This window comes from Leopardus geoffroyi, chromosome B1, assembly GCF_018350155.1.
Source record: "Leopardus geoffroyi isolate Oge1 chromosome B1, O.geoffroyi_Oge1_pat1.0, whole genome shotgun sequence".
In the NCBI taxonomy this organism is placed as follows: domain Eukaryota; kingdom Metazoa; phylum Chordata; class Mammalia; order Carnivora; family Felidae; genus Leopardus; species Leopardus geoffroyi.
The window spans coordinates 120,903,830-120,930,076 of NC_059327.1; the positions used below are offsets into that span (position 1 = coordinate 120,903,830).

The 26,247-nt window shown below is 38.4% G+C and overlaps 1 protein-coding gene across 6 annotated transcripts in view; it reads left to right on the forward strand.

Moving 5' to 3' along the window:
• PPP3CA (protein phosphatase 3 catalytic subunit alpha) overlaps positions 1–26,247 on the forward strand; it is a 330,036-nt gene that overhangs the window by 223,252 nt on the left and 80,537 nt on the right. For all 6 annotated transcript variants that reach the window (XM_045471787.1, XM_045471795.1, XM_045471799.1 and 3 more), the window contains one exon: positions 25,690–25,814. In XM_045471787.1, coding sequence (XP_045327743.1) covers positions 25,690–25,814 — 125 coding nt within the window. The remainder of the gene's footprint in view (positions 1–25,689; positions 25,815–26,247) is intronic.

A 26,247-nucleotide genomic window follows, 5' to 3' on the forward strand; every position in this document is an offset into this window, starting at 1 on the left:
TAAGTAGAAAACTACTATAAACTGAATGTTTATGTCCACTTCCCCCGACCCTAAAATTCATATGTTGAAATTTCTCCATTGTGGAGAAACCATTTCTCCATGGTTTTTGGAGGTGAAGACTTTGGGAGGTCATTAGGTCGTGAGGGTGGGGCCCTCATGAGTGGGAATAGTGCCCTTATAAAAGAGATGTCAGAAGACTCTGGCCCCTTCTCCCATGTGAGGAACAGATGAGCCAGGATATGGGCCCTCACCAGGCACCAAATCTGTTAGTGACTTGAATCTGCAAAGTGTCTTGATCTTCGATTTCCCAGCCTTCAGAACTGTGAAAACTAAGTCTGTGTTATTTGCAGGTCACCCAGTCTTCAATGTTCTGTTACAGCAAGCAGAACAGACTAAGGCAAAAGCCAAGAAAGATGCCAGTACTGGAATTTGAGGAGAGAAGGAAAAGAATATCTGTTGGGTTTGACAGTTGGGAAATAACTGGTGCTCTCTGTCCATAGAAATGGGATAGAATGGCTGGGGACAAGGACATTCCTGTTACAGTACACTGAGAGGGATTAGGGCTGGAGGAAGGGAACACATAGACCAAGTCAATTAGCTCGACTGAGGAGAAAAATGTACGACAGTAGGATGAGAGGATTATAGGGACAAGGAAAAGCTTTTGACCATCAAAGAGACTCAAGAGTTTCTATAGAGAGCAAAAGAAGCCAGTGGAAAAAGAGAAGTCAGAAATAAAAGAGACAGAGTAAATAATTGATGGACCTTGATCCTTGAGAAATTAAGCATGGAAACATGGTAGACTAATTAGGTTAAGGTAGAAAGAAAGACCTAAGTCCAGAGGGAAAGCAAACAGTATGGGTGAGGAAGGAAAGAGTCAGAAAACAGAGAATGTGTTTCCCTGCTGGCTTTCTCTCTTCACTTGTGAGGTAGAAATTGAATCTTGTTCTGAGAGTGAAGACTTAAAAGGTGGCCAAGAAAGCAGGAGATGGTATAGAAACATCCAGAAGGGGTGGCTGGGAAAGAGAAGGGAACAGAGGCAAAGTAAACTATTATAACCAGATCAAGTAGTGGGGCAGAGCATGTTATCAAAGACATCTCCCACAGCCAAGCTCCAGGGGATGCCATACCTCCCCAGCTGTGTAGTGTGGCCACCCTGATCATTAAGTATTAGCAAGGTACTCCCTAGCTGCCTTTCTGTAGAAAATTGGATTTTGTAGGCAGATTTCTAGGTTTATTTCTCACGTAAATTTGCTTACCTGAATGTGTCATGAAAGTTTTTCTTTTTTTTTAATTTTTAAAAATATTTATTTATTTTTGAGAGAGAGACAGAGCGTGAGTGGGGGAGGGGCACAGAAAGATGGAGACACAGAATCTGAAGCAGGCTCCAGGCTCTGAGCTGTCAGCACAGAGCCCGATGCGAGGCTTGAACTCATGAACTGTGAGATCATGACCTGAGCTGAAGTCGGTTGCTTAACGGACTGAGCCACCCAGGCTCCCCTGAAAGTTTTTCTTAAAGGTGTTAATTTTGGTTTTAAAAGGTAGGGTAGGTAGAGGCTGTGGGGCTTGAAGTTAATGGAGGTTATGAATGTAGGCTGATTGTGCAGGGCCAGCCTCAGAATGGATGCTCAGGGAGCGATAGGTATCATTATCATTATCATTATCCATTCTGAAAGTCTGTCATGTGTGTTTGGACTATGCTTAGCTTTCTCCTTTCTTACTTCTTGAGTGTTTAGGTGACATCACTATTTTCCTGTCACTTCCAGTTCACTAACCAACTCCTCGTTGTATGTCAAAATCCAGTATAGAGTAAAATGGTTACCATAACTTTTTCCTCAAGCTCTCTGGGGTGAAATTTACAGCATGTTAAATTTAGTATTTTCTAATGCTTTGTTTCTAGGCCAATCCATGCTTACAAAGCTATTCAGGTAGTTGAAGCCTCTCATTTCAGGTATATTTTTCTTCTAGGCTGATTTTTTTTTTTGATGAGTACCTTCTTTACTTGACCAGATAACTTACAGTCAACTACAATAAATTCTGTGTTTTGGTGGGGTTGTTTGTTTTTATGTTTACTTTGGGAACCCCCAATGATCTAAAATGATTGACATTTAACAATTTCATATTAAATTCCACTGGCATGTTAATGTTAAGTATCATTGTGCCACCAATCAGTGAAATCTATAAAATTATATTTACTGCTTAGTGCGATCACTGCATATTCAGTCCACGTGTCGATCATCCTCTAAATTCATTCATTCATTTATTCAATAAATGTTCTGAGCTAGTCACTAAGCAGTATGTTGAGGTATGGGAATTAGCAAAACAAAGTCTCTGTTCTAGTGGAGGAGACAAACAAACTGATACTTGGGAGTAAAAAATCCATTAAGTGCTACAAAGCCTGAAGAAGGAGAAAGGATGAAACATGTCCAGAAGGGCATGTGAGGTGGAGAATCAGGAAAGGGCTTTCGGAGGTGATGGCATGTCAACGGGTGCTGAATGAAGTGAGAGAAGGGAAGAGCACATGTTAAGACATTCTCCAGGGAGAGGAACAGCAAGTGCGAAGGCCCTGAGGAGCGGGTTGGCCTGATGTCCTTAGGAAAGAAAGGCCAGTTTAGTTGAAACCAAGTAAGTACCCAGGGGAAGGGGAGGCCGAGGTTAAAGAAGGAGCTGGGGACCAGAACTTTTAGGGCCTTGGCTTTCATGCATTGCAAATAGCATGCCACGGGGTTCTGAGCCGAGAAGTGAAATATTGGTGTTATGACATCTTGAGATTGTATTATTTCTGTCCCCATGATGTCGTAGCCTCTTTTCTGGTCATGAGTACCAAATCAAAATTGCTGAGTATTTCACGAAAATGTTCTCCTAGGGAATGATGTCTCAGATAGCTTAAGCTCAGCTCTGTAAATCTACCCACTTTTTTTTTTAATTTTTTTTTCAACGTTTATTTATTTTTGGGACAAAGAGAGACAGAGCATGAACGCGGGAGGGGCAGAGAGAGAGGGAGACACAGAATCGGAAACAGGCTCCAGGCTCTGAGCCATCAGCCCAGAGCCTGACGCGGGGCTGGAACTCACGGACCGCGAGATCGTGACCTGGCTGAAGTCGGACGCTTAACCGACTGCGCCACCCAGGCGCCCCTAAATCTACCCACTTTTATTTACTTCATACGCATAGAATGCTAGAAACAGGCAATATTGTTTCTATTAAATTTGATCATATGTTGTAAAGAAATGTGTGTTTCTGCTTAGAGAGATAACCGGAACCCTAACTCCAAGGCTACGTACGCTTAATTGGAATACTTTAGAAACCGCGGGGCATCTATGTGATGATGTTGGCATCATTTCACTGTGTCTATAATACAGTATTTGTGTGCTGCTCACAGATTCACTTGGCTTTTACTGAAAGTGACTTTAAAGAAAATGGCAACTTGAATTCTTTTCTTCCCAGATGAGAATACAAGGTATAGCATATTTTTTCTTCACGTTATTTGGAATCTCATCCTTAACGCATCTTATCCAGAGAAGACTATACTGAAAAGGGGAAGAAGAGGGACAAGGGAAGTATCCTCGGTATCTAATAGTGCATGGTTCATGTTCTAAGTACCTCTGAGGAGAGCTGTTCCAGTCTGCCAACACACATCTGTCATTAATGTGACCAGGCGTCTGCACGGGCATGCATTTGTCTGCTGAGATCTACGTCTGAAACGGGTAATATTTTGCAAAATGAGAATATTATTAAGTCATTAGTGCTGAACTCTGCCACTGGAACTCAGCATGGGTGTACCCTGAAGTCCAAGTTAATTTGAAAAGTAAGTTGCAAACAGAAATATAGCATGAGTTCTACTTCGCTGAAGACAAATGAACATTTTTATAAGTAATCTCCTTCAGCAAACTGCTATAAAATGAGGTTTGGCTAATGGTCAGTTACTTTGTAAAAACTGCCCTGCAAATAAATAGCTTACAATGGGGAATTCTTCCTCCAACCATCTACCTCTAGTCAAAAAAACTTAGTAAAATGTGAAAGTACTGCGCAAAATCCATTGGAAAAGTAATGCAAGAGACATAATTTGTGACAAAAACCTAGACTTATACAATAATGTTATGCTGCTTGGAGGCTTAAACATACCATACAAGAAAACGAAATTTTATTTTATTTATTTATTTATTTATTTTTTTCAACGTTTATTTATTTTTGGGACAGAGAGAGACAGAGCATGAACGGGGGAGGGGCAGAGAGAGAGGGAGACACAGAATCCGAAGCAGGCTCCAGGCTCTGAGCCATCAGCCCAGAGCCTGACGCGGGGCTCGAACTCACGGACCGGGAGATCGTGACCTGGCTGAAGTCGGACGCTTAACCGACTGCGCCACCAGGCGCCCCAAGAAAACGAAATTTTAAATACTTTAAAGAATTAATAGTATTTTCCTATGTACATTAGTTATCTTTACAAGTAGTAGGAGTTGTTGAAACAAATTTTCAAATCAAAACCAGCAGAAAACAGAAGGAAGTTTCTCAAAGCCTTTTGTTTGTTCAGTAGTTATAGGACAAAACAAACAAAAAACCAAAACTCTGCTTTGGGTAAAGAATCTATTCCATTTCTGTGTAAAAATGTCAGGACTTGATTCGGTTCACTATTTCTTGGTTTACACCTAAAGCACTGTTTACACATTTGCCATATTCTTTGTAGGGATTCAGCAAAATATTACTGAGCTCCCACAATGAGCAAACACAAGGCATGATATTGGATACTGTAGGGAAGACAGAAAGGATGTCTTTGTCCTCTAATTGCCTAATCAGATTTGGGATGTGTGAACACTGCTTTACTAGGAATTAGGAGTCCTGTCACTAACCAGTTAAATCTCCTTTAACAGACCATCTAAATCAAAGACTCACTTTCCACCTTCACACAATACTTAGACTGTGAAAAGCTTTCTTTAAAAATGTTTTCCATGGGGCACCTGGGTGGCTGAGTTGGTGGGGCGTCAGAATTGGTCTCAGGTCATGATCTCATGGTTGGTGAGTCTGAGCCCCGTGTCAGGCTCTGTGCTGACAGCCCAGAGTCTGGAGCCTGCTTCGGATTCTGCTTCTCTCTCTGCCCCTTCCCCTCTCATGCTCTGTCTCTCTCTCTCTCTTTCTGTCTCTCTCTCTCAAACATAATAAACATTAAAAAATGTTTTCCATATGTCAGATATTCATATCATTTCACATCATGCATATCCTTTCACTTCACTTCAGTTTTCATGTCATATTATTTATAATATGAAATGACTAACCTGTATGGTTACATTTGCAGCCTTATATATATGTAACCTTTTACATAGGTAACCTTATAACTCTGTATAAAGTTGGATATGTAACCTTATATGTAAATACATAAAAGTTACGTATGTATTTATTACAAGTATAGAATGAGTAGTAAAAAGAGCAGGCAGAAAAAGATTTTAACAAGTGAGAGTGCAAAGTGGAATGCTTTTGTTATGGCAATGGCTACATTTGTATACACTAACTATATGTCAGATATGTCAGATGGTGTGTGTGATGACTAGGTGATGTCACTCAGTAAGCCAATGAGTAGATGTCTTCTCCCTGTTTAGTTTCTTGAGGTGCAGTCAGTTGTGCAAAAATTATGCAATCAGTGGCAGTAAAGCCAAGATGTGAATCAAGTCAGATAAACACTGGGCCCACACACCCAACCACCGCACCAAATGCTTCTCAAAGGGATTGGCTGGAGATGAAGCCAGAGAGGTGGGATGGAACCAGACTGTCATGAGAGGAAAGGATATGCGGAGGGGGGGCTTATAGGAAATTGGGATTTTTTTTTTTTTTTTTTTTAGGCAAAAAGCAACCAGCGATGATTTCTGCCCAGAGAAGTGGCATGGTAAAAGCAATGTTTTAAGATTAGTAAGATCTCAGTTTCACAGAAGTGGAAATACAATTGCTCATTTATTAATGAACTGTTTTATGTAACACAGAATGAGGAAGACAGAGCCCTTGCTGGTTTGAGTTTTTTATTTGTTTTGTTTTGTGGGAGGTATTTTTTTTTTCTTTGAGGACTGACAGCTGTGAGTTATAATGAGTTTCCCAAATTTATACATGCCTATTCTCAGCCCGTGGAGAGTAGTAAATTGCTCTTGTTCTCATGACACATTTAGATTAGAAGAAGAGGTGGGGGGGGGTGGGCAGGTAGCGCTGCATCGACTAACTAAAACTAATGTGGGGTGATGAGCCTCCGAAAAGAATAAGATCAGCAACAGGGAAAAGAAAAAAAAAAAAAAAAAAAAGAAATAGCACATAGGCAGGTACCTAAACCGGGGACAGTGGTGGCTCAGCTCTCCCAGAGGGCTTCAGCTTCCCTTGCTCAGAAGCCCCTCGCCTTTGGTTGGGTTGGGTGGGGGAGGCAGTGTGACAGTGAGGTGGTCCACAGTGCGCTGTGGAAATGACAGGACTCCCAAAGCCATACCCGAGAGGTATGGCACAGACATGTTTCTGTGCCTTCTCACACCAGCTGGGCACCTGCCGACGGCCAGCCTTGTGATTCCTCATTTACTCTGTTCTTTCGGTTGCATTTCAAGGCATGATTTCATTCAGATCACCCGTCCCTTCCCCATCTTGCCTTTTTAATTGCTTTGGGATGAAATAATCATAGGTTCTAAAAGTCATTTAGCAGTCCTCTATTCTAGACAATGCTGGAAAATCCCCTTTGTAATATAATATGCCTGCCAACACTTATTCCAGTAAGGAACCCCTTTTTCAATTAAACACAGGGACACCTATTAAGACAGACACTTCCTTACATGCGAGGAAAGCTACAATATAATCATCAAGCAACATCCTATTTCACCAATTCTAAAATGGACTCTTTTCATATTTCCACCTTTCTGACATTTGCCTGGGTCTTAGACTCACTGTTGGTGAAACAACAGCCACGATAGAGGGGTCACTGTCTGCTCGTGCACTACCTCAGGTACGGCTGCTTGTTTTGTCTGAGTTATTCGCGTTGCTAGAACTGCATTGTTAAGTGTAAGTGCTGTTTACAGTGTCTTCAAAAATATTACTTGACATTGAAACTAAATGTTATTGTATAGAAAGGCAGAGAAACAGGGCAGTGAGGTACATACACATTTAATATAGAGAAGAAAAGATTCATTATTGGACACCTGTCTGCAATTACCTATTTTCACATTAAGCAAAAGCCTTGGGCTTTACAGGACCTGAGAAATTAAGATTTTGGTAAGCTGATGAGGCCCAGTACATTTTCTTACCGACATAAAAGCAGAGGACTGCCTATCATACAGCCAACAAGAAAGTTCAGCAACAAAATCCTGGTTATAATACTGGAACATTCCTTTAAAAAACAGCGCATCGTGGAGCGCCTGGGTGGCTCAGTCGGTTAAGCGTCCGACTTCAGCTCAGGTCATGATCTCGCAGTCCATGAGTTCGAGCCCCGCGTCGGGCTCTGGGCTGATGGCTCAGAGCCTGGAGCCTGCTTCGGATTCTGTGTCTCCCTCTCTCTCTGCCCCTCCCCCGTTCATGCTCTGTCTCTCTCTGTCTCCAAAATAAATAAATGTTAAAAAATAAATAAATAAAAAAATAAAAAACAGCGCATCGTGAACACTTCTGATAGCACAAGTAGAGATATTTAGTGGAAAAGCCACCAATGGTGCTGGTTTGAGAAAGGATTCTAATGAGTCGAGCTCAGTGAGAGGAAGGTGTAGAAATATATTATTCAAAATTTCTCTTACAAAGTATAAAATAAAGGTTGTAAGTGGTAAGAGAACAGTTCATTATTTAATTGTTTAATTTAGTAATATTTATTTACTTATTTTTAATTTAGTAATACTTAAAATATTAGTGTAGCATGTGACCAGCTTAAGGTCATTGACTATGGTAATGACAGCCACAATTCAATATGCTTTTAATCCTCTGTCCTGGTAAGTGACATATTACTATTTCAGTTTTATAGAGAGAACACTGAAGAGACTAGTCAGTATCTTAGGAAATTAATAGCTGGTTGGTGGTAGCTGCCATTGGAAGCAGGATTCAAGCTGTTTACCCAAAATAAGTGTCTCCGAGTGAAGAGAATCCTTAATCAAAGAGAAGAAAATAAAGGGAGGACACCGGGATATGAAGGAATAACAATAGCAACGTGACGCCTCACACCTGATGTAAATATATCCTGTGTAGGTGAGCTCATTACACTGCAGTATTAGCCCTTCCATTCTGACCTGTTCTCTTGTTAGCTACGATTCTTTTTTCTTTTTATAAATGGACAAATAGGCTCCCTTTTAACTTTCACTCATTTGCCTTTATTCTACCTTCCCAAAACGCAGAGAAAATAAGCCTAATGTTTCATCTGTAAAAGCCTTTCAAATACTTGAGAACAGTTATTATGTTGCCTTTTTTTTTTTTTTTTTTTTTTTCCTGGACCGAGTAGCTCCTGTGTTTCTTCTAAAACATGTTTTCAAGGTCCAAAATAATGTTTAGTGTATTCCTTTCCGGCACTGTGTTTTTGTTGTTGTGTGATTAAAAATACGGAGTTCAGAATGAACCATTGCATTAGGAGTTTGAGCACAGACATGCACACGTTGAATCTGCAGTCAACTGAAACTTCTGGGATTACTTTCCAAGGTAATGATCAGGAACCCCGGCTCCCCACATTTGATTTGTTAAGAAAGATTCTCCTGTCATGTCTCGGGGCATATATCCTCACTCTTACTGGGGAAGGACAATTCGGAAACAGTTGCAGCCCAGACATGCATGTGGAGGATGGTTCCCCATGAAGACTCATGCCATGGTGGCAGGAAGGCCCGTTCACGCGGCAGAGATGCAGTGGCTGACATGAACAGGTGTCCTGAGTAGCATGGGCCCCACAGTGAGACGGCCTGGGTTTGAATTTCAACTTTGCCACTGACCGGCTTGAGTGACTTGCTTAAGCTGCCTCAAGACCCCATCTGGAAAATGAGGATGTGCAAAAGTACCTACCTCCTATGTTTACTTCAGGATTAATTGAACATAAGTATTTTAAAATGCTTAGAGACACTGCTCGGCATATTTCAATAACTCAAAACGGTCACGTAGGTGCACGGGCACGTGCGTGTGTGTGTGTCAGTCAGTAGAACTCAAATAATTGAGCAATAAATCTCGTATATTAGTTTCCTGGGGCTGCCATAACAAAGTTCCACTAACTGAGCTGCTTAAAGCAACAGAAATTTATTGTCTCACGGTTCTGGAGGCTAGAAGTCTGAAATCAGGATGTTGGCAGGTCCCTGTTTGTTCTGAAACCTCTAGGGGAGATCTTTCCCTGCCTCTTCCAGCTTGCGGTATCCCCAGGCCTTCCTTGGCTTGTGGCAGCATGACTCCGGTCTCTGCCTCTGTCTTTATATGGCCTCTGTGTCTCTGGGTCTAAATTTTTCTCTTCGTATAAGGACACCAGTTACACTGGTGTAGGATTAGGCCCCCCCTAATGGAGTATGATCTCATGTTAACCTGATTACATCTGCAGAGAGATCCTATTTCCAAATAAAGTTACATTCAGAGGTACCAAGGGCTAATATTTCAACATATCTTTTGGGGGGACACAATTCAACTCATAATATCTGGTAACAGAGAAGTTCAAAACAGAGGAACTAGGTATCCAGAAGCAAGCAGAGTTCAACATTAGGGGCCTGGGATAGATCTAAGAACAGTTGATATTATGAAGTTTAATGAATGAATAGGCATTAGAGGTTTCTGTGAATAAGTAATATAGCCCAAACCGAGCCTCTGGGCTACGATAAGGGAGAACAAGATTTCAGGTCCCTGGGGAGGCAAATCTAGACCCAAATCCTAGAGGACCTATAATATTGAGCGAGTTACTAAGATATAAACCCAGTGCTCTCTTCGGCAGCACATATACTAAGATATCAGCCCCAAATTGGTATTGAGGATCCTGTTCACTTTTGGAAGTGCCTCTCCTCAAGCGTGGAGTAAATAGTGTCTTGACGAGCCTGAAGTATTCATATAGCTTTAACAGCCTTCGTGGAAGAGGCATTGTAGATTTTGATTGCATGGCCAATTTCCAACATAGATGGATTTTGCTTATGTAAGATGTGTTTGAAGTCTCCTAGGGAAGAGGATGTTTTTATTTTCTGAATGGAGCAAAACGAAGAGCTGGCTCTATATTATACATTGTCTGCTCTTGAGAACTGTACTGGTGGCTAAGTAGGAGTTTGTTAGATCTATAAAGTGTTTAAAGATACTATAAATAAAAGGTACATCATACATAGAGGTTTATTAGGCTCATCCACGTGTTTGTACCGTCAATATTTCCAGAGTAACCAGTCTTGATTTCCCACGTAGAAGATTTGGACTGAAAGTGAGAATCAATATGGCCGAAGTACTAAGAAACTCATCTCTGTTGTGTTTTAGTCAAAAAGTCTTTTGTAAATACCATGTTAATGACAACTGTGGAAAGAGAAATATGGAAAGTGTGCTTAACGTAGAATTTTCTAATCCTTACAGGAATTGGAATCAACGAAGATTAGATCATCCCCTAAGTGGGTTTTTATGTAGTTGCTTCGTTTCCAGTTTTCCATGCCTTTCCAACACTTGATCTTTGTATGAAAACTGCTGCCATCTTCAGAGACATGAGTCATGGTACTTAAAATGTTTTCACCATATTTTAGACATCACAGGATACAGTAGGAGAAGAGTAGAGTCTTGGCATCCACAATTTTTTACATTCTAAGCCTTGACCTTTCACAGTGGTTCATTACACGTTTAATTTAGCTCATGCACTGGGCTAGCAAATCCTTCTGTGTCTGAATTTCATTTTGGCTTTTTTTCTTTTTTTTAAGTACTGCATGTGTGTTCACCTGTGTGTGTGTGTGTGTGTGTGTGTGTGTGTGTGTGTGCTATGTGTGTATATTTTTCTGTGAAAAAAAGAAGTCCATAAAAAGATAGCCAATTCCATTGGCAGTGAGAAGTGATGGGGCAATGACTATAACAAGAAAGAAAGGCTTTAGATAAACTCAGTGGGACATCATCTTCTTCAGGGATTTAGGTCTGTAATATAAATGAATTCATCACAAACCCTGTGCAGATCCAAGATAAGGTGAATATTAAACTGAAACTGTTGCAGTGAGTTGTCCAGGTCTTGCCAACATTGCTCAAATAAGGACTTAAAACTAGTAAAGGCTACTGAAATGATCTTTAAGGTAAACTGAAGTACAAGAATTTCAACTTTTTTTTTTTTGAAAGACAAAATCCCTTTTTGAATTTTCCTAGAATACTTTTATCATCCCCATTCCTTTTATATGACAGACTTCACCTTCTCCCGATGGCAAGTCGGGGTGGGCACATGACCCAGGACTGGCCAATAGGCGTGCACTGTTCCCTGGACACAGTGATTGAGTCTTGAGTGAGCAGGGGAAATTCAGGGGGCAGTTATTCCATGGCTCAGTTTGGCTGGACTTGGTGAATCCACCTCTTAAATCAGCATGCTGGCAGGACCTGATTTGGAGGGTGCTTGGAGTAAGTCTAACTGCAGTAGAGAAAACAAGACCGACGAGTGCGCAGAGCAGCTGATAAGAGAGTGAGAGTTAGGGAGGCTTTGTATAAGCCCAGATCCACTTGTGTCGGAAACCAGTGCTCACGCTTTACTGCATTTCATGGGGGAAATAATATGCTTAATCACATTTGTGGATTACAGGATTTTCAGAGGTGTTGGGAGGAGATCCTTCATGTGGCTTAAGGTTCTACCTTATCTTCTACTTTCTCACCTGTATGCAAACAAGCATTTCCACCTCACTGTTATCTTGGAGGCTTTGATGAATTCTGATTCTCTGTATTTTAAAACACTCAAAACTCTTTGCTTCATTTTAAATACATTATATATACAAATGGTGGAAAGCATTGTGTGCATCAGTTAATAATTCAGAAACCTGTAAATGTTAAGTTACTTTAACAATTAATATCAGTTAAGGGACTTTATAAATGATGGGATTTAAAAGTGTGGTAATAAAAATGTGCTAGTGAACATAAAAATTGTAATTTCTATATAATCTATTCATGTGTAATTTCTTTTTTTTTTTTTTCAACGTTTGTTTATTTTTGGGACAGAGAGAGACAGAGCATGAACGGGGGAGGGGCAGAGAGAGAGGAAGACACAGAATCAGAAACAGGCTCCAGGCTCTGAGCCATCAGCCCAGAGCCTGACGGGGGGCTCAAACTCACGGACCGCGAGATCGTGACCTGGCTGAAGTCGGACGCTTAACCGACTGCGCCACCCAGGCACCCCGGTTCATGTGTAATTTCTAATGTAAATATTCTTCAGTTATTTTGTTCTGATTCAGTCACGTTGTGTAATGAGGTGAATAAGAAAGCAATGTCACCTTGCTTGCACTTTGCATCTATAGGTGTAAAATTGGGACTATTACCCTTGACCTAGCATTAAATGAAAGAAAGCAAATTATTAGTGTAAGATATACAAAACTCCTTATTGAGATTGAAGCCAGTGATATTTTAACTTTGAAATGTTGTTGTAAAACACTTATTAAGGGGAGGGCAGGTCCAATAAGTGGAGTTGACGAGAGCTCTGGTATTGTAAAGATAAGGAAATTACCTAATGTTGAGTTACTAACCTGTTCCAGTCATTACATTATCAGATTTAATCTTCACAACTGCTGGGTATGATAGCTGCTACTGTCCTTATTTACACATTAGGAATTTGAAGCTTAGAGAAGCCGAGTAACTTTACTAGAGGTAAAATACAATCTTTCTCCTGCCCAGATTCCTTTAATGGCTCCTCTTTGGATGAAGTTCAAACTTCCTAACTTGGATGAAAACACCCTTGTTCACTGGCCCGTGGTAATCTTGATAGCTTCATCTCTTTTCATGGCTTACCTAGACTCCAAATCCATAGATCTGCTTTCACTTCCTAAAATATGTCCTGAGCTCTTCTTCTGCTGTGAGCCATAGTCCCTGTCCCTGTGCCCCAGCATTCTGTAACTAACTCCTCTTAATTATTCCAATTTCAGCTTAAGTACCACATCCTCCAGGAAACTTCACCAAGTTTACTATGCCCATTTCATTGTTCGTTCATTCATTCATTAATTCATTCATTCATTCATTGAATATTTTCTGAGGATTCCCTAAGTGCCAGGCACCATCCTAGGCACTGGGGATACCACAGTGAACAAAGAAGGAAAAAATCTCTGCCTTTATAGCTTGTGCTCTAAGACTGTTGCTTTAGTTCATTGTCCTTCATTACATGCTTACTTCATGAGAGCATTAGTTACGTTTAAGTTCTTTTACATTCTTAAGGCTTAACACAATGAGATATTGCAGGAATGTTTTCGGCATTTATTATTTATTGAATCAGGGCATACATGAATAACTTCATTTATTATATAGTTTTTAATGGTCATATAGAAATATAAAAAATTCTATTTGTCCTCTTTGATATTGTCACACCGCCACCATTGTAATATCAGACCTCATTGTCTTGTGACTTAATTATTGCTGTGAACCTCTTATTGAAAACAACGTGGCTTTCCGTTTTTCTACACCATTGCATTCTCCCTAGAGTTTCCAGATTTATCTGCTTAAATTAATGGGATTGTTCTCCTTTTCTTTAAAACATCACATGCTGGAAAGAAAAAACAAACAAACAAACAAAAAATCACGTACTGGAATCCAAGGCCCTTCATTATCTACTGTCACCTTTCTAATCTAATCTATCTCCTCTGTTTCACATATACCCTCTGATCAATACAATTTTTTTCTTTCTGCAGTCTACTTACTCTGGTTCATTTGTATCTTCGTAGCTAAAAATCCTTTCCTCTTATTCTTACTTAATTCATTACAAATTTTTATCAATACTACAAGTCACTTCCCTTCGGTTAAGTCTTCCTTGATAATGTCAACTAACCTTCATTTCCAAATTTTTGATTTTCTGTAAGACTTCTGTCTATATCAGTAATATTTATAAAGAAATTTTAAGCAGTAGAATCTAGCACTCCACCCCCCTCCCCAACACAACACCTACCCCCCCACACAAAGAAACCTTACATGGAACGAAGTCCAAGGTATGAAAAATGCTAAGTGCAGACCTTATTGTTCTTACTGTTATAATGACCCTTAGCACTCCTCATGTACCCTTTTAGCTCTGCAGAACACATTTGAAGCCAGTGCATGACCTCAGCCACAATGCCCTTTGCTTGCTCTTACTGTTAGCAAGGGAAAGGTCAAAAGTGGTCAGGATGACTTAGCAGTGCAGACAGGAAAATTACTTAACTCATGAAACAGAAGGAAAGAGCCATACTTGCCATGCTGGCCGCAGCACACATTGCACACCTTATGTGTTTGGCTTCTTACTACTTCCCAGATAACATCTGTAGGTCAGAGAGAGTAGAGTTGATTTTATCCTGTCTCTAGTTCTGAGACATTCGAAGTGTTAAGGAGCCTCTAGACTGGGCCCCTCCGGAACTGTTTTAGCCATCTACATTTCACAAGTCTAGAAGCCACAGAGTGAAGATCATGGTCACAGATCTGTGTTTTCTTACTGCTGACAGGTCAGATCAGTAGCAGTTAAGCAGTTGGAAGACCTACCTGGTCCTTATTCATCTGTGTTCGTCTTACATCCCAAGGAAGCTCTATGTTTCTTAAGGGAATTACTTGTATTTATATTCCTTTACTATGAAAGTACATATTATTCTTGAATTATTTCATACATCTATAAACTTGTCTTCCCATTATTGAAAGCGACTATTTTTTAATTCTCTGTAACATCTGTCATGTGGGAGGTATTTCATAACTACCTGGTAATTAAGACTGAATAAAATATCCTAGTTTATGTAGTTAGCTATTATTTGGGATTTTAGACAATTTGTCCATTCTGACATGTGAACTCTCTTATAAAGTACCAAAACACCACAGAAGAAGTCAAGTGTTCTTTTGAAAAACAGTTCAATGTGCGACATGACTAACAACAAAGAGACACAGTGTTTAAAAAAAAAAAAACAAAAACAGCCTCATATGTATTAAGAACACTTAAAATTTTTGTTTAAAGTACCTTAAATAGTGAATGTAGATGATGGAAACAGTTCTGGAAATTTAGTAAAGTAGGCTTATAAGGAAGTATAACTTAAAATTATGTGCTTTTATAAAACAAACTTTTCCCTAGTAAAAATCAGTTTAATAACTCACAACATTATGAAAATTTTTCACTTTTTAATTTTTTCTGTTTTGTCAAGGGAAAGAGAAAGAGTTGACTGATAATCTTGATTGATCTTTTTAGCAATTCAACTATATAACAAACATTCATCATTTTTAGCCGATAAAAATAAGACTAAATTTGAAATTATGATTACTAATGAATCACAAGTTATGACGAGTTAACAGCAGTGGTTTTACGTTTTCCAAATCCCTGCATTAGTGTGCCAGGACCCCCTCAGTTTATATGCCATATACAACATGTTAAGCAAACATGAGTTTTGCATAATTTAATTAGATGTTTGTCAAATGGTGAAGAAAGCACAAATGTAAGACATGATTCATTCTCACATTGGTGACAAGCACAACATATATAAAGATAAAAAATATACAGAGATATTATGAATGCTGTGATTTAAGTCAATGTAAGACTGCGACCCCAGTTTGTATTCCTAAAGATCAATAAAATTGATGATTTGTATCACGGTGAAATATAATCAGCTCCATAAGAGGAATCTTCAACTTAATGGATGTTAGTTCTGATATAGAAACTTGAAATTAATTAGCACAAGTTTTATAATGTTTAAATTGATACCTCCTTTGGATAAACAAACCAATCTCATACTTTCTTAATGTAATTTGAAATCTCAACATAAAAACGTTAAAAAACTATATGTATTTTCATCTTGACACTTATTTAGAGAAAAAACTATACACACTCCTGCTTCTGTTAAGAAGTTTGACAGATGGCAAAGAGGCAATGATAAATAAATGTTTATGGGGGAACTAACTCTTAAGCCCGTATTTCTTGACTATAAGAGAATGTTCAGAAGTTTCAGAATGGAGAGGGAAATACTTGGATGCCATTTCAATACCATTTTGTATGTGTACATTTTCTCAAGTATGATCTAAAGTTCTGGAGACCAGATTTCATGCCTTTCACTTCTTTATTGTCCCAGTATACTCTAGCACAAATAAGAAGTCATCCGTCTTTGGTGACATTTATTCATCCTTTTAAAATAGTATGTGTAGCAAATATTTCACATTTTAGTGGTTTATTTTTTTCAGGTATTTAACTGAATTAATAATTCTAGAATACCTGAGTGAAAGATAGATGGGGGATTGGTAGATTAAGGAAAACGAGGCAGAATTAAGAAATAGACTTATTGCCTTTGTCAGAATTATTTTCCAGAGATTGTGTTCTTAACTAATTTTCAATGAATGTGTTCTAACATGTCTGGGTTGCTCATACATTTTTAACAATTGGCCAGTTAAGAATTAGAAATTCCATTTCCAAATATGCCACTGGTAACAAGTAAGCTTATATATTTTTACCAAAGAAATTTAATCCTTATTTCTATTAAGTCATTTAAGTATTGTCGTTTAGGAATAGCACTTACTAGGTTTGTTCGCTTCATAGTAGGCATAAATAGAACTGCCTACCTGAAAGTCAGTGCTAGGTAAAAAGCCCTTTACTGATAACCCCACTGCCTGTAATTGCCAAATTAATGATGGATATGTGGGCTTTAGAATTAAATATCAGAAGCTTGCTTTCCTTGAGTTTTTAAAATATTAGAAGCAAAATAATCTTTCAAATTGCCCAAATTTGAGGAGTATCCTAAGAAGAAGAAATGACTCACTTATTCCCCACTTAGAAGATTTTTCTTAACTGAGTTTTCCAGAAATCTACGAAGAGTTGTTTTGTTTTATTTTGTTTTTTAATCCATTTGGCGAAATACCTTACATTTCTTCTATTTACTATGTCACTTTCAGCTTTTAAAACATTACTGCCATTACACAGCCGTGGAACAGAGTGGTCTTGTAAATGAGCTTTGCTACAAAAGAAAATGAGACTAACTGGAAACTGACCATGGTGCTGCTATTTGCTGAAAGATTGGTAATATCACTCAAGCCATTTGGAGTTATTTCCACTCTAAGAAAATGGAAATTGTAGAGCAGGAGACCTAGTCGATTTGATTTCAGCCTTAAGAGCTTTCAATATATGATAGCATACATTTGGATAAAAAGTGGAAAAAATAGAACAACTTTTCATATATTTTATTTATGGCTATGTTGAGTTCAGGTCCTTAGATCATCTATCAAAATCTGGCAAAACATTCAAGATATTTCTTAGGCGGAAAACCTCTGGAAGAGCTGCCTCTGGAAGAGCTGCCTATTTCGCATTGTGTTAGTACACTAGATGGGCCACGGCCTGCTAAGCTTTTTTTCTCCCTCATAGTACTTCCTTTAATTAAACAAAGCATATAAAATAAGGTCTAGTGTGAAGTCCCCTGTAGATGAGGCATCTGAGACCTCCTACAAAGATTAAATACCTTGTCCTGGTAACACAAGTGGCAGTTTTCACAGCAAGACGGTGAAAGCATAAGGAAATGTAGTAAAAAAGGATAAAGTGTGAATATATATGGAAAGTATACATAAAGTATACATATTTGGGAATATGATATACATATTGGGAAAAGCAAATTGGAAGAATTCATGCATTCAATAGAGAGTAAAGCTGATTCAGGGAGAATGAATAAGATAATAATTAACCAAGAAGCCATCGTTCATTGACTTAGGCCCATCAGGAAGAATACACACACAAAACAAAAAACCAACAAAGAACAATTATGAAATCAAGACATCTAGCTTTGTAGTCTGTGTACTCATTACACTGTACTGCCTCTTCTCAAGGATGAAATAACACACCCAGGAAAAAAGCAAAAAGCCAGAACTGAAAGAATACTGTGACCACAGCTATCAAATAGTTAAAAAAACAAAAAAACAAAAAACAAACTCCAGAAATACACAATTGGAAAGCCCAAAATGGGAACGCTAAGGCATAGATCTGCAACCCCCTCCCCCACCCATCTGGTTACTGTAATGAAAGTTCATGTTTCAGGGTCCTGGAGGGAGTGCATTGGGTTTTAAAACCTGGGATCAGTATTTCAAAAAGTAAAGAAAACAGTCATTCATTTACTAATCATTCTGCTTATGTAGAATAAGTACATGAGTCATCAAATTTATTTATATGTGGCTGAAGTTATATCAACTCGTGGTGTTCATCCAATACTTTTGATTGGTGATGAAAATAAAGGCGTAGTGAACTACATAATGTAAACAAATACACATGTCACATAACTGATAGTTTCCAGGTCTGACCAAACTTGGACACATGAATAGAATGATGACAAAATGTAATTAAACAATCCTATAAATATTATACATACTTATTATTGTTATTAGTCACTAGTGTCACAGCCATGACCGTGACTTATATAATTCTATAACGTTGTCATGAATTTTTAATAATTATGGATCTTGTTATAATGTGGATTGATGCCGAAATGGAAAAATAGTGGTAACAGTTAAAACAAATACATTCTTGTTTCATAATTGAAGTCTCCAAGTAAACAAAATCTAACGAAGCATTCAACTCAGGAAGGACAAAAATATATATCAAACAATAATTTCAGTGGAGAGAGCACTTATTTTTAGGACAAAAACATAAATGTGAATAATTTATTTTTCTATAGATTAGAATATACTGTGTACATACTATGGTGTTGTGTATGTTTAATCCTTTTATGCCATCATTTAAAAATATAGACTATTCTAGTTCTTTCCATTGGATTATAGTTATAAAACGAGATTTAGGGGATATGGAGGAGTTAGTACTGGATTGTTATTTTTAGAATCTACAATATATTCCAGTCATGTCTTTTCGGTTGTCCGGTTATATTTCTCATTATCTCTGGCAAATAGGTAGTTTATTTATCTTCATAACACAGCATCATAAATAGAAAGAAAGTGTTTGTAGTTATTGCTATTAATCTGCCCTGGTGCCATTATTATTTTGTATTTAATTTCATAGCTTTATTTTTCGTTTAAATTATTGAAATTTCAGTATTGGGAAAATTGGTATTCGATTTAGAGACTTTTCATTTTTGTTTTCTACTATCAAAACCTGAGTGCCCTGGTTAAGAATTCATATTTTGTGTTTTATAAAGTGCTTAATGCATGTTCAACATTTGAAAAATAATATTTACTATGGAGAAAATATTATTTTGAAGTATACATCTGGAGTGGATTAGACCCTTTGTTTTTTCTTGTTTTCTTTACTTTACAGTTGATGAAAGTTTTCAGCAATAAGTGAATGCCATAATAAAACTCACTTTTATGTTCGTAATTGCCTGATTTCAGAAGTTTACACACTCTGCTAATGAATGACACAAATTCAAGCTGGCTGGTTTGTACTTGAACTTATTTATCATTCATGAAAGGTTGCCTGAGCCTGGATTATCAACAGGGGGAAACAGATAGGTGCTTGGAGTACCTTGTGGTACTTGTGGTCTTTAACCTGTAACAAACCTCCAAATGCAACATCTTTCTCGGCAAAATTGTAAATTGTGGAAAAGTATAAATTGCGGCTGACAGAAGCTTCAAAAATCAAACCAATAAGTTTAGTAGATTAATCCCCTCATGCTGAGAATTAGACATGTTAGTTCCTTAACATTACAAATGTTATTGTCTTGGGAAAATGTGGCTATTATGGAAAAAAATATTGGGTTGAAGTCAATGAAGCTGAAAGTACAGTGGAACTCTGATGGTGAAAATTGCTGTGCGAATCAGTAACGTCTTTTCTAAAAGAAGAATTATAAACTGTTAGTTTAGTATGAACTGGAAAAACTTGTATAAGAAGTTACTCTACTTAATTCAAGTCTTCCCAGATGATAAAAGACAGTCTTTTGGCGGAACTAAATGGTCCTTATAGAAAAATAAGGAGTCAAGAATTCAAAGTACTTGACTTCTAAATCACGATTTTGATGCGATTTTGAAATGCTGTCTGTTTGTCTGTTTTTAACAACTTACTCCTCTGTCCCCAAACATTCTAATTTGTGTACGTTTTCTTTAACTTGGAATGCTATATGACATTATAAAATTTTTGTTTAGTGTCAGTAAGAAGTTGACCCAATGATGTTCTTTCATGGATTTTTTTTTATGTATATAGGCATGAAAACCGGACCAAATGTGTGAGTGTGAACGTTAATTCAAAACTATTTTGAGGGCGCCTGAGTGGCTCAGTCAGTTAAGTGTCCGACTTCGGCTCAGGTCACGATCTCACAGTTTGTGAGTTCGAGCCCTGCATCTGGCTCTGTGCTGACAGCTCAGAGCCTGGAGCTGCTTCAAATTTTGTGTCTCCCTCTCTCTCTGCCCCTCCTCTGCTCACACACACACACTCTCTCTCTCCCTATTTCAAAAATAAACATTAATTTTTTAAAAAAATTAAAAAAACTATTTTAAGTAGCTTTACATGAAAGTGTATATTTTATATTATATTTGCCAATATGACTCCTACTCAGGGTGACAGTTTTGTCAGAGTCCTTTTCAAACTGTCAGTTATATAGCAATTATACTGGGACCTCGTCCTGGTGTGTTCAGTACTGTCTACTGCTTACATTTTTTAATGTAGTAATTTAATTGCCAATGTGAACTTAGAAACTATGGAATTCTTTGAAAAAGTAATTAAATTATAATATGGACATACTTATTTGCTGATTCACGAATTTAATTATGGCATGCATACCTAATTATACATAGAATAGACACATGGTTTTTGTACCGAACATCTATCCTTTCTAAATACAGTTTCCAGCATATCTCTAGGCAGGAAGTGCAAGGCCTTAGTCCCTGGTCATGATGATCTCCCTCTCTCCTCTGCCTGAGATTATTTCCTCAAGAGCCTGTTTGTCCTTAATATGCTGGCCATTATCTTCTCTACTTACCAGTGTGCTGGTTTTAGGGACTCTTAGACTGATTCATTGTCCAGCTTTTAGATTACAAGAATTTACTCAGCTAACTACAAAGAGTCTCTTGTCACTGCCCCAGTTGTTTATTGTACTTTCTCTGTAGCACTACTTTGCTGTCCTATACAGTGAGTAAGGTCTTGAACTTGTTAAATGACTCCTTAACTGCTACGCTGACCACTCATCTCCAAATAATTCCTCCTTTGTGGTGGGTAGTTTTACACGGGTGCACATGCACATGCATCTACACATACATATTTATATTTATATTTATATTTATATTTATATTTATATTTATATTTATATTTACTTATATTTATAGATACTTGAACTTTCAAGCCTTTGATTTCAAAGCTTCACAACTAGCTCTCCAGAAATGATATTAAGAATAAAAGCTATTCCCTGGGGCGCCTGGGTGGCGCAGTCGGTTAAGCGTCCGACTTCAGCCAGGTCACGATCTCGCGGTCCGTGAGTTCGAGCCCCGCGTCAGGCTCTGGGCTGATGGCTCAGAGCCTGGAGCCTGTTTCCGATTCTGTGTCTCCCTCTCTCTCTGCCCCTCCCCCGTTCGTGCTCTGTCTCTCTCTGTCCCAAAAATAAATAAATGTTGAAAAAAAAAATTAAAAAAAAAAAAAAAGCTATTCCCTTCCTTAAGCGATAAAGACAGATCCTTTCTGTTTGTTACTCTCTGTTTTATACTTCAAAATGCTGTACTCCCCTTCAGAAGACTTAGATAAGAAGTTGGTACCACTCGCGTGTGAGAATCATTTCCAGTAAAGTTTTATTTTCAGTGGGCTGAGAGTTATCGTGGGCAGGGAAGCAACAGTAAAAGGCAATTACTTAACAGTAATTGTTTGCTGAAGTATTACTTAGTGCTTGGTTATTTAGGCATAATTTATGTGTTTCCTGATAGTAGAAGAGCAAAAAGTAATAAATATGGAAGCATCACAGGAGGTTGGTCACCCTTCCACCATGTAGTTGTACTGAGAATGTTAGAGTAGCCACTTGCAAAATCACGCAGTCAACCCCGCTTAGGGAAAAGAACCAAGAAGGTCACCAAATAGCTTTAACTGCTTAGTATACCTGCGCTGTATAAACGAATAGAGTTCCTACCTCTCCAGTATAAAAACAAATGTAGACCTATAGCTTATAGGGAAAAAACAGCCATCATGTTGTGGCACATCAGGTTACTCTTGGATACATAAGGGTATCCAAGTGAAATTAAAAAAAAAAAAAAAACTTTATGTTTTATTTCATTATCTTTGATGTGCTCATTTTATTAATTCCATAATCCTATGCATTGCTGATGGAAATATGTGCAGTTGTCTGAATAATCTATTGAAGATATAATATATATTTGGGGGGAATGTTTAGCCAGATGAACGGATGTTTTCCTGGACATAGGAATGCTTTGAAAATTTTTAATTTTTTTAAGTTTATTTTAAGAGAGATAAAGAGAGAGGGGGTGGGGGGAGAGAGAGAGAGAGATAAAGAGAGAGAGAGAGAGAGAGAGAATCCCAAGCAGATTCTGCACTGCCAGCACAGAGCCGGGTGTGGGGCTCAAACCCATGAACCATGAGATCATGAGCTGGGCTGAAATCATGAGTCAGAGGCTTAACCAATTGAGCTTCCAGGTGCCCCCAAGTAGGAATAATTTTATTACCTGTATTGCGTTTCTGTATTTTTGGAGCCTTTTCAGTATGATAGGCCTTTCGGTGCTGGCCCCTAGTGGAGTACTCTGTCTGCCAGCAGTGTTCCATCGGGAATGACAAGAAAATAATGGGAAGCTAGGGGATTGCAGGAAATAGGGCCATGTTGATGAAGAATAAGCTTGCCGTGAAGGTATAACAGAACTTGTCAAAGCCTGGCTGTTTTTTAGAAGTGCTATTAAAACCAAGTGAGAGTGGATATGAAAGGGCCCAGCCACCTGGAGAATTGGACAATGTGAGCAAACAAGACAGCTTGCCTCATTAGCTGGCATTTTTTATACTGGACACCAGTGTCTCAGGTACCCGAGAGGGTGGTAGGTGGGTGGGGGCCACAGCATCATATAGAGGAAACTACCTGGCTATACCTTTCTCTTACCATCACGTAGAGGTAACCTTCCCTTCTGTGCGACGCCACCTGATACCCTCTTGGATACCTAAATGTGGTCATCAGTTTCATCCTGAAATTTGGTATCAAAATAGTGAGTGTCCCCAGCTATTAGGATTTCAGGATAAATCTTTTATCTTAAAACTGAAATGCACAAGGTACAAGGAATAGATACATTCAGAAGCCCAAAGGAATTTTGCTCTTTGTTATCACTTTTCTCAGATTCATCTTTCTCCTAGACTCGGTCAAATACTCCTTTCAATATTATCCTTTCATGTCATAGGAAATCCTACTCTAACACCGACATGGAATGAGCATTGAAAGAAGTTACCTGTCAAATAGGTATCTCCCCTACATATAATCGCTGTGAGGGGAACCACACAAACATGCAGAATGAGGGCTGAGTGTGCCCACAAAGGCTCAAAAGTGTAACTCTCTTTAGTCTTACTGACTAGATAAAACTCATCTAAGAGCTGGTTCTAAATATGCATCTCTGGAGATTTTTATTCATGGCCCAGGAATCTGTAGTTTCCAAACCTCCCATGTGTTTCTGATGTAGAACCAGGTAAGGAAACCACCATCGGATGCGTGGAGGTCCCACATTCTACTCCAGTCTCGCTGCACACTGGTTTGAAAGCTGTGACTTAAAAGGCTTAAAACAAGCATCTCAGACAAGTTGGAAGCTTTTGGCTTGCACCAGAGCACACTCTGCAAACCTGTCATTCAGTCCTGTCAATCCCAAGGGCACCTCAAAATGTCTGACTCCTTGGGGCGCCTGGGTGGCTCAGTTGGTTAAGCATCCAACTTCAGCTCAGGTCATGATCTCCCGGTTCATGGGTTGGAGCCCCGCATCGGGCTCTGTGCAGACATCTCAGGGCCTGGAGCCTGCTTCAGATTCTGTGTCTCCCTGTCTCTCTGCCCCTCCCCTGCTTGCCCTCTGTCTCTCTCTCTCTTTCTCAAAAAATAAATAAACATTAATTTTTTTTTTTAAATCTCTGACTTCTTAGTTAATGGGTTTCCAAATTTAGCACAGAGTAGGCCCAGTGGAAGAATCCTGAGGTGGCACGTGTTTCTTGTGTGCCTACCAGGTGGGAGGTGCTGTTCTCAGCACTGCGGATACAGTGACCAAGATTGGCAAGTTATACAACCTTACAGAGGTTATATTCCAATGAGAAAGGTAAGGGAAGAAACAGCAGGCAAATTAATAACTAGATAATTCCTGATAGTGAGAAGTATTGTGAAGAAGGCCAAACAAATTAATGGGGTGAAGAATGATTTTGGACAGAGGCAACTCATGGACAGAGGCAACTCATTTAGTTCAAGAAAGACCCCCTTGTTCCCGTGACTGGTGGATGAAAAAGAGTCAGCCTGTGGAAAGCCAAGGAAGAAAGAAACTTGGACTATTTAAGATAGCGAAGACCCACATCTAGTGAACAAGAGGCGGGGGTGGGATGGTGATAGACTAAAATGTTTTTATCTGAAATTGATGGCAGCATAGAATGGGTTAAGATAGCATGCTCCTGATTTCCTGTTTGCTGATATATTCATTCTGTGAACTTCTTCGTGTTTGAGAAATAACTACATCATGTTCATCATTTAAGCATAAAATTGTAAAAAATTAAATATATACATGTATAAACACATAAAATATCAACGATACTATAACATGATGATTGACAGCAAAAGCTTTGAATTAGGCAGATCCAGACTTAAACCCTGAATCATCCATATGGTATAGTGATCTTGCTTAGCCACATAACCTCTCTTAGCCACACTGTTTCCTCATCTGTATAATGGGGATAATATTTACTTTTTAGGGCTTTGAAAGTAGTAAGTGAAATAGTGAGTAATGAGTAAGTAAGTGGTTTTTAAAACGAGAGACTACATAGCTCCTTTAAGAAATCTGGTTTAAAGGAAAATGTGAGAAAGTTAAATATTATTTCCCAGTGTTTTTTGTACTATATTTTTTCCCTTTTTCCAATTTTTTTCACTTTAACATTTGACATCAGAGTACATCTTACAAACAAAATGTTCTTTTATGATTTAAATTTAAATGGGAGGGTTTTTTTTTTCTTTCATAGTGGTACATAAATTAATGGGGTTATAATTGATGCCATTTTAGATTCAGTGAAATACAGTTTTTATGATACATATCAACTTTCTTTTTCTTCAGGAGGTAATGACATGTAGCATTTATTTATTCAGACCTCAGTTTTATAGAGATAATACCAAACCTCTCTGTACCTTGTCTCTTATCTGCAAAAGGGAGAACTTCCCCCATGACATTCTTAGTGTTAAATTAGAAAATGTGCATAAACTTTTAGCACAGTGTGTGGTGCAGCATCCTTGAGTGCACAAGCCTACTTGTCACTTTTGTTATTATCTTCATTTTGGCAGTTAATCTGTGAATTGCTAGACCTGGATGCTGGAACCGGGTCTGCCACTAATTAACTTTGCAATCTGTGTCTCGCTTTCCTGTTTTGCAAAAGAAGGTTTCCGCAAAGATGAGCTCTATTTTCCTTCTGACTGTCACATTTTGTAATTTTTCAAATCTCGTCCCGAATCATAATGTGACCATAAAATGAATTTTCTTTGTTTCTTTCAGTTTGTGGGGACATCCATGGACAATTCTTTGATTTGATGAAGCTTTTTGAAGTGGGGGGATCTCCTGCCAACACTCGCTACCTCTTCTTAGGGGACTATGTTGACAGAGGGTACTTCAGTATCGAAGTAAGTCTATATCATTTCTTTGTAGCTATTCGAAATGGATCAACAATATCTTAGCAAACTAAAAGTGGTCAATGTTATTTGTTTAAGAAAATTATTGGTCTATAATAGAACTTTAATACCCTCAATTCTTGGGATATTTACATATTCTATTTTCTGTTGATTCCCATATGCTTTTTAGTGCATAGAGATACATATTTTATATATATGTGTGTGTGTGTGTGTGTGTGTGTGTGTATACACCTTTTATTATATATATGCTTTTATATATTTGCAACAATTACATCACATTTTACATTAGATAATTCTATTTCCTGTTGACAGAACTAATCAAAGTTGATTAAAGAAGCAGGAATGTGTTTGCCTGGTTATGCCTTATAAATTGTGAGCAGTAGCTTACCTTTGTAAATTGATAGCCAGGTGCATGTGTCTCTGT